Raw genomic sequence first — 16,982 nt, 5'->3', positions numbered from 1 at the left:
ATTAATCTGGGGATGAAATAGTAATCTTCTTTTTTTATGGTTTCAATTCCTGTGAAAAGATACATTTCCACACCCAACATCAGTGTTTAAAGACACAGTTTGACATTTTGGGAATCTCTTTTCTCTTTTTGAAGAGTTAGATGAGAGGATCGATAACACTGTCGTCTCCTCTCATTTCATAGCTTAGCTTCTTAGCATAAAGACTGGAAACGGGGGAAACCGCTAGCAAAAGGAATGCCGACAATTTTTTGTTTATGTTAGCATAAATTAAATGTAAGAGTGATGACAAACTTTAACAGGGCTTTCTTTCAGTTCTTGTATTTTTCAAACAGAATACAACGTTCTTGTTGCTGATCGTCCTCTGAGACAGTGTAATACTCCCACACGTGGCAGGCCAGACACTTGTCCTGGTACTGGAGGAGTTGTAGCATTTAGCCTATTCACTGACAACCAGCCTGAACTGTGAAAAAACTGCACTGCAAGGTTCACAGCTATGACGTTTCTGCTAACTTCATATACTTCAATCTCTACAATTAAATTCACCTACCAGTACCACTAAAGACAGACATTTTATCTCATTCGTTTAATCCATGCATGTAAATAGATGTGTTGACCTTCTGGGGGTGACAGCACGACTCCAGTGATTTCTTTTTAAATCTCTGTCTGGGTATGGATTAGACAAACAAGATAGAATGTGTTCATTTGTGAGCTTTAGCAGTGTGCAGGAACAGCTTACTGTAGCTGTCTCCCCCCTGCTTCCAGTCGTTATGCTAAGCTAGGTCAATCACTTCCTGGTTAGAGCTCAATGATACAGACACAGATGATATTGATCTTATCATCTAACTCTCTGCAAGAAAGGCAATAAGTGCATTTCCCTGAATGTTGAACTATTCCTATTAATATTGGGTGGAAAGGCAAATAGGGGTAATTGTGTGCTCTGTCCACTGAAGTCCCACTTTGGGAGTTATGCATGATTCAGGTGTATTTTCTACATAAAGTGTTATTCAAAAGTACATTAAACATACTTTATTACTTTTTTTTCCAAATGCTGGGTAACTCATTTTACAGTTAAGCTCAAGACAGGCATGCATAGTTTACTCAGAGAGAACAGAGGCTGTCAGTACTGCATATCTCAACATCAGTGCCATCAGGACACATTTCTGCACATGCTGTAATGATAGTGACCTTCTCATGTGGAGACACAGAGGAGGGAATCTGTGCCTGCTCGTTTTCAGTCAGCCAGTTCCTCCGAGCGAGCTCTTCCCACTCTGCCTGCATCTTATCCCAGAATTCGGTATCTGACTACAGCCATCAGAGAGAGAGGAGGGCACAGTGGGAGGAAGCCGGATGGAGAGATGAGGGGGGGAGGGGGAGAGGGAGGGAGAGGAAAAAGAGAGAGAATGAGTGATTAGTGCACAGTAGAATAACAGCTTCTGTAATTTCCTGTCATCCTACTGTTGGAAATGTCACGTCTGTCCGGCTGACTGGCTGTAACATATGGACCTCCACCCGTGATGACTCATCACATTTCCAAGTCAAGTCAGAGCTATTCGCACTTACAAACAAATGTGTGGCCCCACCACAGAAAATCAATACACTAATTATTTTAAAAAATACAAATGAATGAATACTTAACAGTAACTAAATCTAAAGTATTCATGTTTTTTGATGCGGTTAAAGGTGAGTTTACAGTAATAATTTCAGTATAGCTGGAAAACTGCCTGGTATTTTCATATATGATCAGTTAAGAAATGTACAAAATGCTCATTTGTCATCTGAGAGACAAAACTCTTTTCTATCATGCATGTCAATCGACTTCACATTTAGGTGGTGCCTTAACTTCTCTATTAGTTTGACATTTGAACTCTTATTTGTTGGCATTTCACCGATCCGTGAAGGTTATAAGTTGAATATGCCAATTCACCTTCTGGAATAGCTTTTCATTTTCTATCTGACAGGAAATTAAGTCTGTAGGATCAACCTATAGACACAAGCTCACACTATTAGACTTCAATTAACAACAACCAGCATGGATTGAAAGTATCTAAATCTAAAACGTTTGGTATACAACCTTTATTGTCTTTGCCTGCAATGCACATCACGTTTAATATTTTAGCGTAATGGGATAATGGGAAATGACTGAAATGAACGGCTTTAAAAAGTAAGGGCTTCAAGTCATTGCAAAGAGACGTTTGCACACAAGTCCAAAAATATTCATTAAAGAATAATTTCTTCTCACAAATAAGAATTGTGCACATTTCCATAATAAACGGACACCAGAAGTAGTTTTGCACTTTAACAATCAACAGTTGTCGTCACAGTAATGCTGTTTGGATGATGAGTTTGGCTTATTTCATAACTTAAGAACATTGAAGATATTCTTCACTTCTACTTTGCCTCAAAACCCAGTTTGATTGGATTTCAGTGAGGGTTGTGTGTGTGTTTCATTTGTTTAAATAATCAGCTTAGCTAGATGAAGATAAAGGCTTGAAATCTGAATCAGACCAGATGAGTGGTTTGGAAAAGAGTCAGTCAATGAGCAAGGCAGAGTGAAGATCAACTCAAGGAAGTATAATCATGAGTCAGACATATGATTTTCCTCTAGAGTTTGATTGTTAATTGTGATGGTGCAAGATAAGTGTTGTGGAAAAACTTTAATTTCCATATTCAAACTGAAGGTTAAGTTGTTTCTATACAAATACCAAGACCTTGTGAAAAGTATAATGACGTACCAAATTATTTCTTATGTTTGCACTCATTGTATGAAACTTGAAAATCAATATTGAAAACACATCAAGGATCACAGTGGAGGTGTTCTTTTTAGTTCTTTTAATCATGCAACATGAAATGTACTTTCATTATTTTGCCGATGACACCCCAATTAATTTCTCACTCTAGACAAATAAATACATACATTTTCATCTTATAATACATATTATATATTAATATTCTTTCTTTTTTTTAAATTTAGATATAACTCCTTGTTTTGTTTACTGTTCTTGGTTAAGTAAACAGAAGCCTCCAAAAACAGAGGAGTCTGATTAGCCTCTGTAGGTAGTAGTTTTGAAAGATTTGCAAAAAACTTGTTCAGCCACGTTTTTTAGGGGTTTTTTTCATCTCAGGTGTACTGCTAAAATTAGAGCCATCATGAATTGTAGTGATAGCGAGAGGATTATGCGTGCCTTTATCTTCTCTTCTCACTTTGACTTGTGCAACACTCTGTTTAGCTGCCTCAGCCAAGAAGAGTTGAAACAGCTTCAGGGTGTTCAAAAAGCTGCATCAAGGGATTTAAGTATGAAACAGGCCCACATAGTATCTGTCCTGTTTTACCATCCTGTCACTGCATACCTGTCTATTTTAGTGCTGATACAAAGGGCCATGTGGCGACTTTTCCACAGAAGATTATAAACTTATATTTTTCCTTCAAACAGATATTTATAACTTTACTTTTTTTACCAATAGAATGTAATGAAACTTTTATGAAGAGCCTCAGAATTACACTGGACAACAGAATTGTGGTGCATAAAAATAATGCTTTTATTAGTCATGTCTGTGGTGTGACAATGTCGGTCGGTCAGTCCACCACTTTGCTCTAGACTTACATATCTCAACTACCATTTGATCGATGTCCATTAAATCTTGGACAGATTCATGGTTCGTAGAGAATCAATCCTTCTAACTTTGGTGATCCCCTGACTTTTTACATTTTTGGCTTTTGGTGAAATGTCTCAACTAACTATTGGACAGTTTGCCATACAATTCTATGTAGAAATCCATGTTCCTGTCAGGCAGAGTTGTAACAACTTTATTGATCTCATGACTTTTCATCTAGCGCCACCATCAGGTCTAGATTTTGTTTTGTCTAATATTTTATCTTTTGACCAAATACTAAACTAATGGCATTCCCATCAGCATCAGCCATACTTATTATTATCATATGTTACCATTCCAACACAATAAACTCAAATAATCCAGATTGTCATCATTATACCTTCAGCATGTTATTATTCATTGTGAGCATGGTAACAGTGCTGTGACAAAGTACAGCCTCACAAAGCTGCTACCATGGCTGTGAACTCTTAAATCCTAATTTACTTTCTTTTACTGTGGTGAGTCTCTTTACAGCCATCTGAAGACATCTCCAATTTAACATTTCAAACTTTCTTTAAAATGTATTTATTTATATATATATATATATATATATATTTCTTAAATTCTATATTGTATGTATGTATGTATATATATACTTCATATATTAATTTATGAAATCCACATGAACCACTCTTCACATTGGCATAGAAATTAGATCCACCGCACAGCACCAATTTAAAAAAAGAAAAAACTGGTTAGCCTGTTACTCTTGTTATTTCCTTTTTCTAAAACAGTGGTGAAGACCACCAGGAGCAAATGCCAGGAGTTCAGTTTTTATTAAAAACTATGACTAGTGTGTTCCATGCATGCCAAATTAATTGACTCAAATTGCCTCCCAAGTTACCATATGATTTGTTGCTGACAAGCAATGTAGCATTTAAATGGCTACTTTTTAAACGCAGTGCTCACCACTTATAAAACACACCAGGGCTCATCACTTCCAGCAAACTTCACGGAGAGTGTTATGCCTTTTCTCCTGGCGTATACAGCATCGCCACTACGGACGACGTTAACGTCATGCCTGTTTTTCATGTGAGTTTTCTTCCAGCTGGCGGAGTCTATGATTGTTGGCAGTCTTCCTGTCAGAGGCAGAGCAAACCGGGAAGAATGATGCCAAACAGAGCAGAACAGCCTCCTGTGACTAATGGAGTCCTCTTTAGCCAGAAACTCATCAGTACATGTCCGTACTGTGTACAGTAAATATGTGTGTGTGTGTGTGTGTGTGTGTGTAGTGAAACTGTAGAGGAGTGCAGGGTCAGAAATATCTACTGTACGAATATATGTGTGTGTGTGTGTGTGTGTGTGTGTCTGTCAAAGGTCTTCTCATCTCCACATTTCATAGTCTTGTGATTGACATGGAGGCCATAGTGTGGCTCCTGATGGTGAGAGATGGCAGGTAATTGCAGGCTGCTGACTCTCAGACAAATTGCCCAAAGGTGAGTCGCTGCTGTCTGCGCTGTCTGGAAGTGTGCTATCAGAGTTCCTGAGGTGGAGGAACTACATGTATGGAGGCAGCGGTAGGGCTGGAACTCCAACGCATATGAATATCATGAAATTTTGTCTCAGTAAGACGCTTTATTGCTTTTGAAAAAGCATTTGATCTTATATTTAAAGTTGCAATAATTCAAATTGTACAATGTATGTGATTCTGAATATGACTGAATTATACAAATTATATTATTGGATTATTACCACATTATTTATGAAAATGAATCCATCTAAGGAAAAAAGGTCTATTTTTGCTGAGATTAGAGCCGGTACATCATTATATTGAAACTTGCTGCTTCGGAAAAATAAAGTCAAATCCTTTCACGGTGTCATCTGAGAGAAATAAAAAGTGAGTATCATGTACCTTTATACTGTAGACTTTATGTTTTGTCTAATGATATGCAGAATACAAGCAAGTCGCTGGATATGGATGACGCATCGTCTGAGATGGTTATTTCAAAAAAGAGAGCTTCAAATTGACAGTTTATTTAATGAATGCACGTTAAGGAAGAACACCTTGTACTGTATCAATAAAGGGTGTATGAGCCCTATTGTTGTTGCCTTTTTATTATAAGATTGATTTGTGACCAGACCAGCTGGGAGCTGTTCTCTGTTGTCCTGTAAATATTGATGTATTGTGAAGGTGTCTTATGATCCCATGAGGGATGGGCCATGAGATCGCAGGACACTTAAATTCATTCATGTGCTTGCAGCATTTTTGTGATGTACCTCGTCAAGAAGGAGCTATTTTTAAACTACTTTATTCACTGTTAGTTTAACCTGTAACATTACATAATAATTCATAAACTGCTCTTATGTTTCTGAACTTTGCAAAGCAGCTTGAAAAGCTGTTGAGTAAACGTAGTGGAGTACAATATTTCCCTTTGAGATAAAGTGGAAGAAAAAAGTAACATAAAATGGAGATTTCCCTGTTCCTTTGTAGTGGATGTCATGTGACCAACTGTTCCACCTGTCAGCCCTGAGCTAAATCACTGCACAGCAGTCTTCAGCTTTATGCTCATGTGAATGGTTCTCATGCAACAGCTATTATGCTCGTTTACATAATCTAGTCTACATTTTTTGTTACCATTATTTCTCGATCGTTGTGTGGACCTGTATTTACACTGTGCCTCAGTCCATCATCTCGTTATTTGCGTCTCATAAAATATTGGTTGTTTGCATTGTGAAATCCCATCTGGTGTGTAACTTGTTCGCCCTCCTAATTGCACCGCGGGTGACATCTAATTGCTCGCAGTATTAAAATGGAGAAAATATGCATACGTGTATTTTTAATTTACAAGAAATCTAGTCGTATTTTAATAATGCTGTGAAGGGTGCTTTTAACACTGGCATTGGCAATTTAATTATGTGGAATGAGACAAAGATACGGCGAGGTAATTTATATCCTGTGTATCACAGAAGCGAGCCCATAGCTGTGACTCTAATTTCAGCAGGTCTGATGAAGTGTTACATGAAATGGATTGCATCCAGAATGCTTCCTGCCGCCAAATATGTCACCAATGTTTGGAAATGAACTGTGGGTTGGAGGGTGGGTGGGGGATTCATTAGTCACTTCATGAATACATTATTGAAAACATAGATAATCATGTTAAAGGTTATACATACCCTTGGCTGTTGGTGTTACCCACATTAAGAAAAGGTATATTTATATTTTGCCGTTAGAATCCAATTAGTGTGTCTTAGTCAGCTTGACTGAGATAATAAATACAGTGAAAATAAACGTACACTGTCAGGAAGGTAATTTGCAGAACTTGATGATTCTTTCTACTGTAGGTCAGCAAAAATACAGAAAGGGATGGTCCTAAAATAGAAAGTGGTACAAAACAATTGCTTCATATTGTACCCTGACTGGGAAAACAAAATCATGATGATTGTAAAAAAACAGCTATTTTATTTCATTTAGAATTAATGATCATCTTTAATAGCATTCGAAGGACCGTTTGGTCACAGTTCACCCATATTAAGCAACATATTCATTTGTTTCCAAGCAAACAATATTTAACTTGCAACATAAAGCTGTATCCCGTGTGTTCTGTCTCTATAGGCTTTGATGCTTTTGACAACCAAAGCACGCTATTTCAGGCAAGTAAAGTCATTTTTCTGCTTTCTCAGTGTTTGTACAACTGAAAATAGAATTGTTAAGACCCACTAAATTACAGCAGCTACCTTATATTTAATTGGCAAATATTAAAGGATGTTTGAATGTCTGTTAATTTCTTGCGTTAACATTGTTTTGCAATTCCTGGAGTGAGTGCTTTGCTGCCAAAATCAGACATTGTCGTGAGACGTTCACTAAAAATGTTTAATCTTATGTCTCCGTGTGTGAACGCTTCTCCAGTGAACTCTAACCTTATCTGTTTACATCAGTTTGAGTTGTGTTAACTTGAGACTCAACCTTTGGAGGAAGTCAAGCACATGAATAAGGTTTACTTATCTACTTTGCCCATGGGACTTGCACTACAGAAAATCTCATTATTTACCAGTGACATGGAGCAGCCTAAAAAAACAAAAAAGCTCTCCTCATCTCCAGAGCCAGGCTGGCCTTTTAATGTTAATGAGCCACCCACTGCTCCGCTGCGTAGGCCAAGTCCTCGGTCAGCGAGACAAAAATAGGAAGCTGGAGTCCCGATAATGTCACTCAGAGATGAATACAATACATTTCAGTGGACAAAGTGCTAGCAATGCATTTTGGCAGACAATGCGATTCCACACAATATGGATGTCTGTGATAACAACACATAGAGCTACTGTGGCCCGGGCATTAGTGCAGTTAACTCATGACATACGATGTGTTGTCACCTGATAATTGTGGGCTTAATAATTAATACTTTCACACTTGAGTTTGTTTTGTCTTTGTTTTTGCCATGGTAAAAAAATGTCCCCAAAAATTGAACGAAGAAATAACTGCTGTGAGAATTATTAGTTTAGACTACAACTAAACCTCTTCTCTGGCTCTCCTTGGACCTTCTTCAGGACTTTCCTGTGTTTACTTTCTCACTCACGTGGCAGACGCATCTAGCGTCTCCCTTACGTGGCTTTTAGTGATGCATTTTGCTTTCGCTTACATTTTTGTGTGAAATGAAACTGAACCAATAGGAAAATGCAACAACTTCACCAACCCATCCATAGAGTCGGACCAGCTCAAACAAACTGTGTGTTTGAAAAGACTCTTTTCAGATCATCTCTGTGCAGTTGTTTTGTCCACACCAGAGTTTGAATGAGTGGAATTTAATTTTCAGATATAAAAGCACCTTAAAACAAGAGCATTTTATATATATATAACAACCCAAATGACACAACATTGTAAGAGGACGAGGTAAAGCTTTTGTCTTATTTTTACTTCATGTAATTTGTGGACTGTTACCTTCTTGCTTAAATTCACATTTTAATTGACACTTGCTGAGATTTTGGCAGTTGCCTTGTGCACCCTCATTGTCATGTTGGCAGCTCCACTGGAAAAGTTTAGAGTATCACGGTCTGCTTAAGGACACACCGACTGAAGTTGTGAAAGCATTACTCTTTTATTTTCCACATTCGCATTTTCCCAGCAGGTCTGTGGATTAAAACCACTGACGTTTTGATGACAAGCCCCAATCTCTAACTGCTAGTCAGCTGCCTCTGCAATCTGTCACAGAACTGCCTCAGAACAATATTCTGCAAGATAAAAGTGAACCTGTCTCGCTGCTGTTTAAATCAAACAAGAGGCCACACAGTTACCTTCATCTCGTCTTTATCGCCACTGTGGGAGCGCTATGCCTCACAGCAAAAAAACACTGTTCCCTGAAGTCAAAATTTACCCTGTAGCTTTTCCAGTGCTTCTCTATGTAATACAAGTATTACATTACATCAGCTCAGAGTAATTGTCCATGTCACATGACGATACCGTAAGTCACTTACCATCTCAGAAAATATCTCTTTATCTGCCTCTTTGTAAAATAATTAAAAGCCAAGTTCCTTCTCATGACCCATTGCCATTTTATTCTCAATTTTCAATTATTTTTTTTTACACATGAACACACAGTTTCTCACCAGTGCCAACTTTGTAAAATGGATGATATTTTGGAGCCTAAATCCTTGTCCTCTGTGAGTCCTAAGTTTCTTACATTTGGCTGCTTCATCTAATTGAATGAATTGACAGCAAGGTTGCGTGCTGATTTAATGTTCTCTCTTTGCCATCTGAGCAGTCTCTACCGCCATGTCTTTATAAGTATGAAAGAGCATGCATATGCACAGCTACTAAAATGGAACTGATCTGATTGTGGGCTTTGACATTGGCGGTGGAAGCCAAAATGGCTGGCCACTTGCATCAGAGCTCCTCTCGAGTGGAGGCCTGCACTCAGGCCGCTCGATCAAAGCCGAGAGATACTGTTACCAATCGATGCTCCATGCTCAGACGCTTGTCCAGGAGCATCTCAGAATCTCATCACTCACCTGGCCTACGGCTGACGCTTGTGCTCAAACTGTGCAATTATTTTGGAGGATGTAGATCATGGCTTATACAAGATGTGACATCATTGCTAACTTTGGGAAGGGATCCCCGAGCGGGCGGTCCACTTATCTGCTGCTGCTCCTCTCACTTTCTCACCATCTTCTTGCCCCTACTGTATTATTTATTGACCCTTACACATAGCTCAGTGTGCAACAGTCTGCTGTAGCCCTCAGTAAAGCTGAAGTAACTCAATGGTGCAGAGTTCACTCCCATTTTCTGGGAAAGGAGATGTCCATTTAGTGGTAGAGTGGTTTTATTGCAAGTAAAAAACAAAACTTCCGTGGTTATCTAAACTTCTGTACGGTACAGTACAGACACTCTGCTCTTTTAGTCACACGGGTAGCTGTTGTTGGGCCAATGTGATGTAACCTTTCAGCTGAAAGAAAACTTATTGCAAAATGGGAAAAGTAAGAAAAACTTAATGTGCAATGACATCAAAGAGCAACAAGTGATGAAAGTGCTTTGAGCTTCAAAAAAAAGCTTTCTCTTTCTCAGATATGGAGTAATTTTCCATGTTGTCATGGCAAACTCTATCACATTCCTGATAGCACGAGAGCGTCAGGTAGACTTCACAACTCAACACGTGGAGTGTGTCGGTATACAGTCCTATGAAGAATGAAGCCATATCTAATTACTGTAACTTCGCCATCCCCTGTGGTATCTGATATGTCTGGCCATGGGATTACTGACCTATTTACCTTCCTATTGTTAGACAGCTTCTTTTCTCTGAGTCAAACACCCCGTAAACTTCAGCGTGTGTGTGAATTTATCATGGACTATTAAACTGTCAGCTACCACCACAGGGGCGAATACATTGCATGACGCACAGTAGTGATCATTTGACAAGGAAATAAAAGGACTGAGGGAGTCGAATGGAAGTCGGCTACACAGGACCTCAGGTAGATGCATTCAAATTGCAGGAATGATTATGAGGCTACATGGGAAATGATGTTGGAAATATGATATTGAAAAAAAGGCTTCTTCGCTTAAAGTTCCTTTATTGTATCTCTTTATTCAAATATTTCTCAGAGCACTCAAGGAATTTTTTCATCCCTTTTTCATAAAGTTGGAAGCTAATGGCAGGGTGGGTGTTTCTACTGCGAAAAGGACATTCTTTACAAAATAAAATGATGAAAAACATATGCTCTATCACCATCACCATTTATGATCAACATCTGGAAATCTCATATGATCAGTCCTTGGTGGTCAAAGGTCTGGGTACCCGGTAGCCCCATTTGGTACAGTCAGCGGCCATGGGTTTAGATGCTACAGCTAACCATCGACTGCTAATTATAGGCCTGTTTCTCTGATTTTTTCGTGTTTCTGCCATTTAGGATTTAAACTAATAAACAAACTATTAAATCGTACACGGACCCTGGATCTTCAACTTAATTCTATAACGTATTGAACAAAAAAATCTGCAACGATCTTACACATTGCACCTTTAAGTCAGCAGGTTCTCTTTTGACCGGTGACGGATGTGAGGCGCACTAAGCAGCACTCTGCTTACCTCAACAGCCGCCTTCGCTCGCTCAAACTCCTCCTCCAGGGACTGATGTCTGGACAGGAGGGCACTGCCCCACCGCTGATCCTTCGCTAGGCGAGCCTGTCACACACACGTTTCATAATGCATATATTCACAGACAAAATCTATTAAACACATACACACTCGCATTCACGCAACACATAACAAGCAGACACGCGCGAACACACATCCACATAGCAGCACTGCACATCACTCACACCACCAATCAGCCAGAGGGAGAGACAGGCAGGGAGAGTGTGCAGGGTCAGCCCTCTCTGCTTTCTCAGTGACGAGTAAATATCCCTGCCTCGACAAAGCCTCTGACATTCTTAGGAAGGCCAGCAGAATCACTACTGTCAGCATCTCGTCCCACCCCTCATCTGAATGCCATGCTACTCATCCAGCCTCTCGCAATTTCACTCCCTTTCCCGTGCACCTGCACATGCAATATCTGAATTATGTTGATAGCCTCTCAGTTACACACTTGCAGATGAAGAAAGCATTGCTCTAGTGTGAAAATGAAAATGACACGCATGTGGTTTAGCGTTTTGAGTGCGATGTAGTTTACATGATTCCACATTACACCTACACATAGAACTAAAGGGTGAAGGATTTTGAGCCTGTCATGCTCAGATGTGATATGGTGCTAAATTTTCTGGAAATAGCAGTGACTGTACTTATACCAGGGTTAGCAAATCCATTACAGAGACTGAGGAACTAATTTCTCCATGTCAGTGGCTTCCCTCAGAATGGGCCAGCCAGTACCTGTAACAATTTCCGTCTCTACAGACTTCCATTGTGCAAGATTAATTAAGGTTACTTAATCTCAGTATTAACAGATTTATTTATTTATCTTAAATCCCCCTGAAGTCTGAAGAGATTTGGCATCCTGACAAAAGATTTCCAGTACAGCCATAGTTTAATACCAGAAAATAAATATTAGCAGCTGATGTCAGGCTCTGGTGCCAGTGTTTGAGAAACGAAGAGAGCTTCTAAGACTTAAGTTTTTATTTTCATTTAAAGTGGCAATCCTTAATATTTCAGTCCTGGATGATTTATAAATTATATTTGAGTGGTAACATTGGATTGTGCTTTGAGTTTAGCCGTCTGGAGTCTTGGGATATGTCTGAAACGCCATACTAACTATTTTTCAGAATTTTGTGCATAGTTCCATTTATTGTGTGAATACAATGGAGAAAAACTGTACTACAGCATTTTTTTCTCAGGAATATCACCGCAGTCACCCAGTTCATAATACTGCAAATATATAAATATTGCAATATGTGGATCATAGGCTGTAGTATGTCATGCAACACAAGTTTCCTTCCTTGCATGCATTTTCTGTGTGTGTGTGTGTGTGTGTGTGTGTGTGTGTGTGTGTGTGTGTGTGTGTGTGTGTGTGTGTGTGTGTGTGTGTGTGTGTGTGTGTTATACCTGCTAAGTAGGAAACTAAAATCACTCTTTACAGTGTCTTTGTCTGCTATTATGTAACTCCTGTTTGTTTGCCAATAACCATCTCGGTCAGTTATCTTTAATCCCAGATCTATTATTTATCAGAGTGCTGAAAAGGTGTTAAACTAGCTTGGTGAGATCAACACTAATGGGCTCGGAGTAAGGCCGCTGAGTAATTGATAGGTTCTTAATAATGGCGTCTGGAAACAAGAACCCGTTATGCAAACCTACACAGAGACAACAACTGAGGAGGAAAGCGCTTGACATTTGGACCTTGTAGCACCACAAAGGAACAATCTCAAGGCCAACAATATATCTGGATTTCGTCAAGGCTGCCATCTGGATTCAATAATCTCCTCTTTTTGGGCTTTTAAGTAAGATTTTATGAGATGGTGATGCTTTTTTTCACGGTGCAAATGTATAACTCTTTCAATATCATATGAAAGGATGCATAGAGAGGCTTACATGTCTTCCACTAATATACTGCCTGTTGAGCTGAAATGGAAGAATTGTAGGTGTTAGGAAAAAATTATGGGTAAACAATTACTCAACAGGGTGACTCACTGGAAACAAACTTCAATATTAAGGGTACATTATCATGCATTGGCATGCAGTTGCTAAATAAAAAAAGTGAAATTCATAATTTCATGAACTCATTATGAGGGTTTAACCATCAGTCAGAACAATATGTTTGAGAAGTGTGAAGCTTTCTCACTTCAAAAGGATGCTGATTTCAAGGGCAGACTGCGCAAACAATAATGAGGATTACTGACCGCTTCTGTCTTACAGAGCACTTACTTGAGATGATAAAGCAGAATCTGGCTCCACTTTGGTATTTGCTTCCAAGGAGTTCTTGTTCAATGGCTCTATTTGGGTTTTACAATCTATGGACCTAAAGTAGAAGAGAAACAGGTGGTTTACATCATACAGACACACTTGATATGAATACAACACTTTCGATACTCATGGGAGATGCAGTATCTCAAGTGTACGCTCATAAGATTTCTCTTATATTGGACCATTCCACAAAAGTCAAGAGGACGTTCAGTGCCAATGTTTTTTCAGTTCAACAATATCTGTGCATGGCTACTAGTTAGAGGAAATGTTTGGGAAAGATTGTGGCTTTGGCAAATTAACTAGGGTTTGGTTAAGGATAGGCAACTTAAACACTTCCTTAAACCTACAATAATTAAGTAGTATGTTGGGAAACTGTTGCTAATGTAGAGGAAGAACAGAAGCCTCATTTAGAACTATGTTTCTGAACACATTGCAATATAATTCCCGAGTGAAATATCTGATTCTTTAGCTGTTAAATACTCCACAATGTTCACCAGCTAGTCTCTGTCTACCGGTTGGAGCTTGCCAGATAGCATACATAATGCATAATAATACATAATGCCTGCTCAGGACAATACCTACCACAGAAATTCATTGGATGAATTTTTAGAAGAACGCCGTCTCTCCAACTTCCATTTTCTGTTGCCATTCCTCTCAGGGTTGGTGTTCAGCTCTTCCCATTTATCCAGCGTTGAACCAATGGTAACTGGTGACAGTAATAAAGTAATGAACAATAATATAATAATAAAATCACAAAACACTTAATTGGCAACAGAGGCAAATTTATTTTTATCAAATAAGTCACTCTGAATCTAAAGCTAACCTCAGTCTATTATCTGTTAATGTACATTTCAATTTTGTCATTAAGCATTAACACTAATTTCAAAAAGTAACAATGTTTTCCATTAGTTAAAAAGCAAACCTTTTGACACTGAATTACAACCACTAATAGAATCTTTCTGATAGGACAGTGAGCTAAAAACAGGCTGACTATTAGTGCTGTGGGTGTCTAAATGAAAATCATATGCCCACAATTGCAACAGATGTAAAGTTTTGCTTAAATTATGCCAGGGTTATAATCAATCTCACCGCAATGAATTATTCACCACACTGTAGTGTGACACAGTCTACATAATAGGTTCTCATTAAAGACTTTAACCTTTTCAACTGGCAAATAGGAAAGTAATTGGCCGTTTCCTCTTAATGTCTTTTAAGATGATCCCTTTCATTACAGTAAATTGGCTTGATCCGTCTTTGCCCTATCTTGAACGTGTGCGAGGTCGGTTCCACAGGGGTTGATGGGAGTCTGAGTTGGTGGGCTATTTATGGGTGTGGTGGGAGATTTATGGCTTTTGAGAAACTGAGTGAGGTTGTTGCTAGCAAGTTAAAGACTGTGTGCAACGATTGGATTTAAGTTTTACCAGCCGTGACAATGAAACTTTTGTTTTCACCATGTGAGTCTGTGTGTGAGTAATCATGGAAAAATTTGGGTCCGGTATTCCCCTGGGCTGTTTTTGGCATCGTGACATCGCAAGTTATAGAGTTATGGAGTTATGGAGTTATATATTTAGTATAAATTCCTCACTGTACGCCTAAGCTGCAGGCTGTGTGCTGTGTGCTAAGCTATCAATTTACTGAACGGTGACGGATTTAAACTCTTGGTGGTAAAGACACATCAGTCAGTCAGTACGATACTTAGCCGTAAATGCAGGCTATCCACTCAAGCATATGCGTTTTTAAGTGGTACCAAGTAACTGATGGTTGGTCTGCATCATTCTCCCAAAAGATGGACTTTCTTTTGCCCATAAATTGCATGTTAGGAATGTGTATACTTTTGGCTTCTCTAAAAGATTATAAAGTATCCAACGTCTACAATCCGTTTCTACCTGAGTCTAGTGATGCCCTCTCTGGGGTCCTCATGCTTTGTCCAGTCTGTTCAACTTCCACCTGGATCAGCTCTGTCTCATCCGTCTTCTTCCTGTGAGAGTTGTTCTTCTGGCTGTTGCCCCGGGAAGACAGAGGGCTCCTTTTGTCTTTGCTGGTCCTCCTTTCGCCAGGTTCACTGAGATCCAGCAGGTCCAGTGTTGAAGATAGAACTGTGAAAGACATGACAGTAGTTTAGTTAACCAGCTGTGCTAACAAGTGGCTGGTATTGTATACACCCTGTGAGCCTGTTTGTTTGTGTCAAAATGTGTCCTGGAGGAACCTGTTGTAGTGGAAACTACCACAGGAGCAATTTTGACTACTTTTTCAGGTGTTTAATATGTCTGTGGACAGATTTTGTCAACTTGATAGCGTCACAACCGTGCAAGATGCAAGCATGAAACGTTACAGTGTGAAGTTGAGATCAAAATGAAGGCCGAGTTCGAAGATGGGCGTGGTCCAAGCAAGTGCGCCATAAGAAAGGGTGTAGGAAGTGGGGAATTTCTGAATGAATGTCATCTGGGTGATTTTTGTTCTTAAATATTAGATAATTCTGCGATCATTGTGTGGTTTGGATAAGGAGATAACTTAAAAACTTTCCTTTCTCTTCATAATAAGATAGAACGAATTGTCCTGCATGAAGCTATGATTTTGATCTACACATTTTCTGACACTGCGAGTTGCGCTGTCAAAGATACTTAAGCTGTCACGGTATTTCCCGCTGGGTGGACATCTAAAAAAATGTACTGCTGCTCTTTTCAAAGAATCAAAGTATACTACAGGCCACTGCACAGTCTGATAAGGATAAGGCAGCCCCTTGAGGGGCTCGTTTGGTCAATTAAGTAATTCAATTGTGGGTTGTTCGAGCGGCAAAGAAGGACAGAGCCTTCTGTCAAAGAGCTCAACTTTTGTCTGTGATGTCGTCTTCATGACTGCGGTCTCTGTAACAGTGTTATAATTCTGAGGTGATTCCCAGTTTCAATACAAAAGAGAAGAATGTTTGGTTTGAGTAATTATTGTGATAAATTCAAAACCTCAGGTAATAGCAGAATGTAAGCTTTCTCATTTACATTTTTTTTTTAATTTAAATTTGATTGTAAATCAATTCCTTATCACTTTTCTTTCACACCTTGTTCATTGAATATTTTCTGTGTTGGTAGTTTGACTTGTAGTTCGAGTCAAATGAGCAGTGGGCTCGCTGTGGCTGCTTATGTGTTGCCAGTGTTTGCTGTAACTTTCAGACTGCATCCTTTTGCATGAGGACAGTCTTACTCATATGTGAATATCTTGCAACTGAAATAAGTAAATAAATAAATAAAACAAAAGCAAACAGGGTGAAACGCACACAAGGAGCCTAATTTCTGGTCATATGTATCATTGTAATGGGAAATTTGTGTGAAGTGCATTAATTTAATTGATCGTTAATTTCTTGCCTCAAAAGGTTAACATCATCATATCTTCTAAATGCATATTACACGTTACAATACATTGTCAGTGCAATACACATCTTGTACATGAAAGGCACATCTAGAATGTTTTTCTATGTGAACATGCAATAATTGTGTAGTTTCTAATGATCTTTTTCATTGCCTCCTG

The 16,982-nt window shown here is 38.9% G+C and overlaps 1 protein-coding gene across 1 annotated transcript in view; it reads right to left on the bottom strand.

Annotated features, from left to right (window-relative positions):
* pex5la (peroxisomal biogenesis factor 5-like a) overlaps window positions 1-16,982 on the bottom strand; it is an 85,609-nt gene that overhangs the window by 15,696 nt on the left and 52,931 nt on the right. The window contains exons 3-8 of the mRNA XM_068707124.1: window positions 15,350-15,559; window positions 14,046-14,169; window positions 13,425-13,518; window positions 13,092-13,121; window positions 11,160-11,255; window positions 1,186-1,302 (exon numbers count right to left, since the gene is read on the bottom strand). Coding sequence (XP_068563225.1) covers window positions 1,186-1,302; window positions 11,160-11,255; window positions 13,092-13,121; window positions 13,425-13,518; window positions 14,046-14,169; window positions 15,350-15,559 — 671 coding nt within the window. The remainder of the gene's footprint in view (window positions 1-1,185; window positions 1,303-11,159; window positions 11,256-13,091; window positions 13,122-13,424; window positions 13,519-14,045; window positions 14,170-15,349; window positions 15,560-16,982) is intronic.

This window comes from Cebidichthys violaceus, unplaced genomic scaffold (genome assembly GCF_023349555.1).
Source record: "Cebidichthys violaceus isolate CVI_PGR_0920_01 unplaced genomic scaffold, fCebVio1.0.p SCAF_13, whole genome shotgun sequence".
Lineage (NCBI taxonomy): Eukaryota > Metazoa > Chordata > Actinopteri > Perciformes > Stichaeidae > Cebidichthys > Cebidichthys violaceus.
This window is presented reverse-complemented; position numbering and strand designations above follow the sequence as displayed.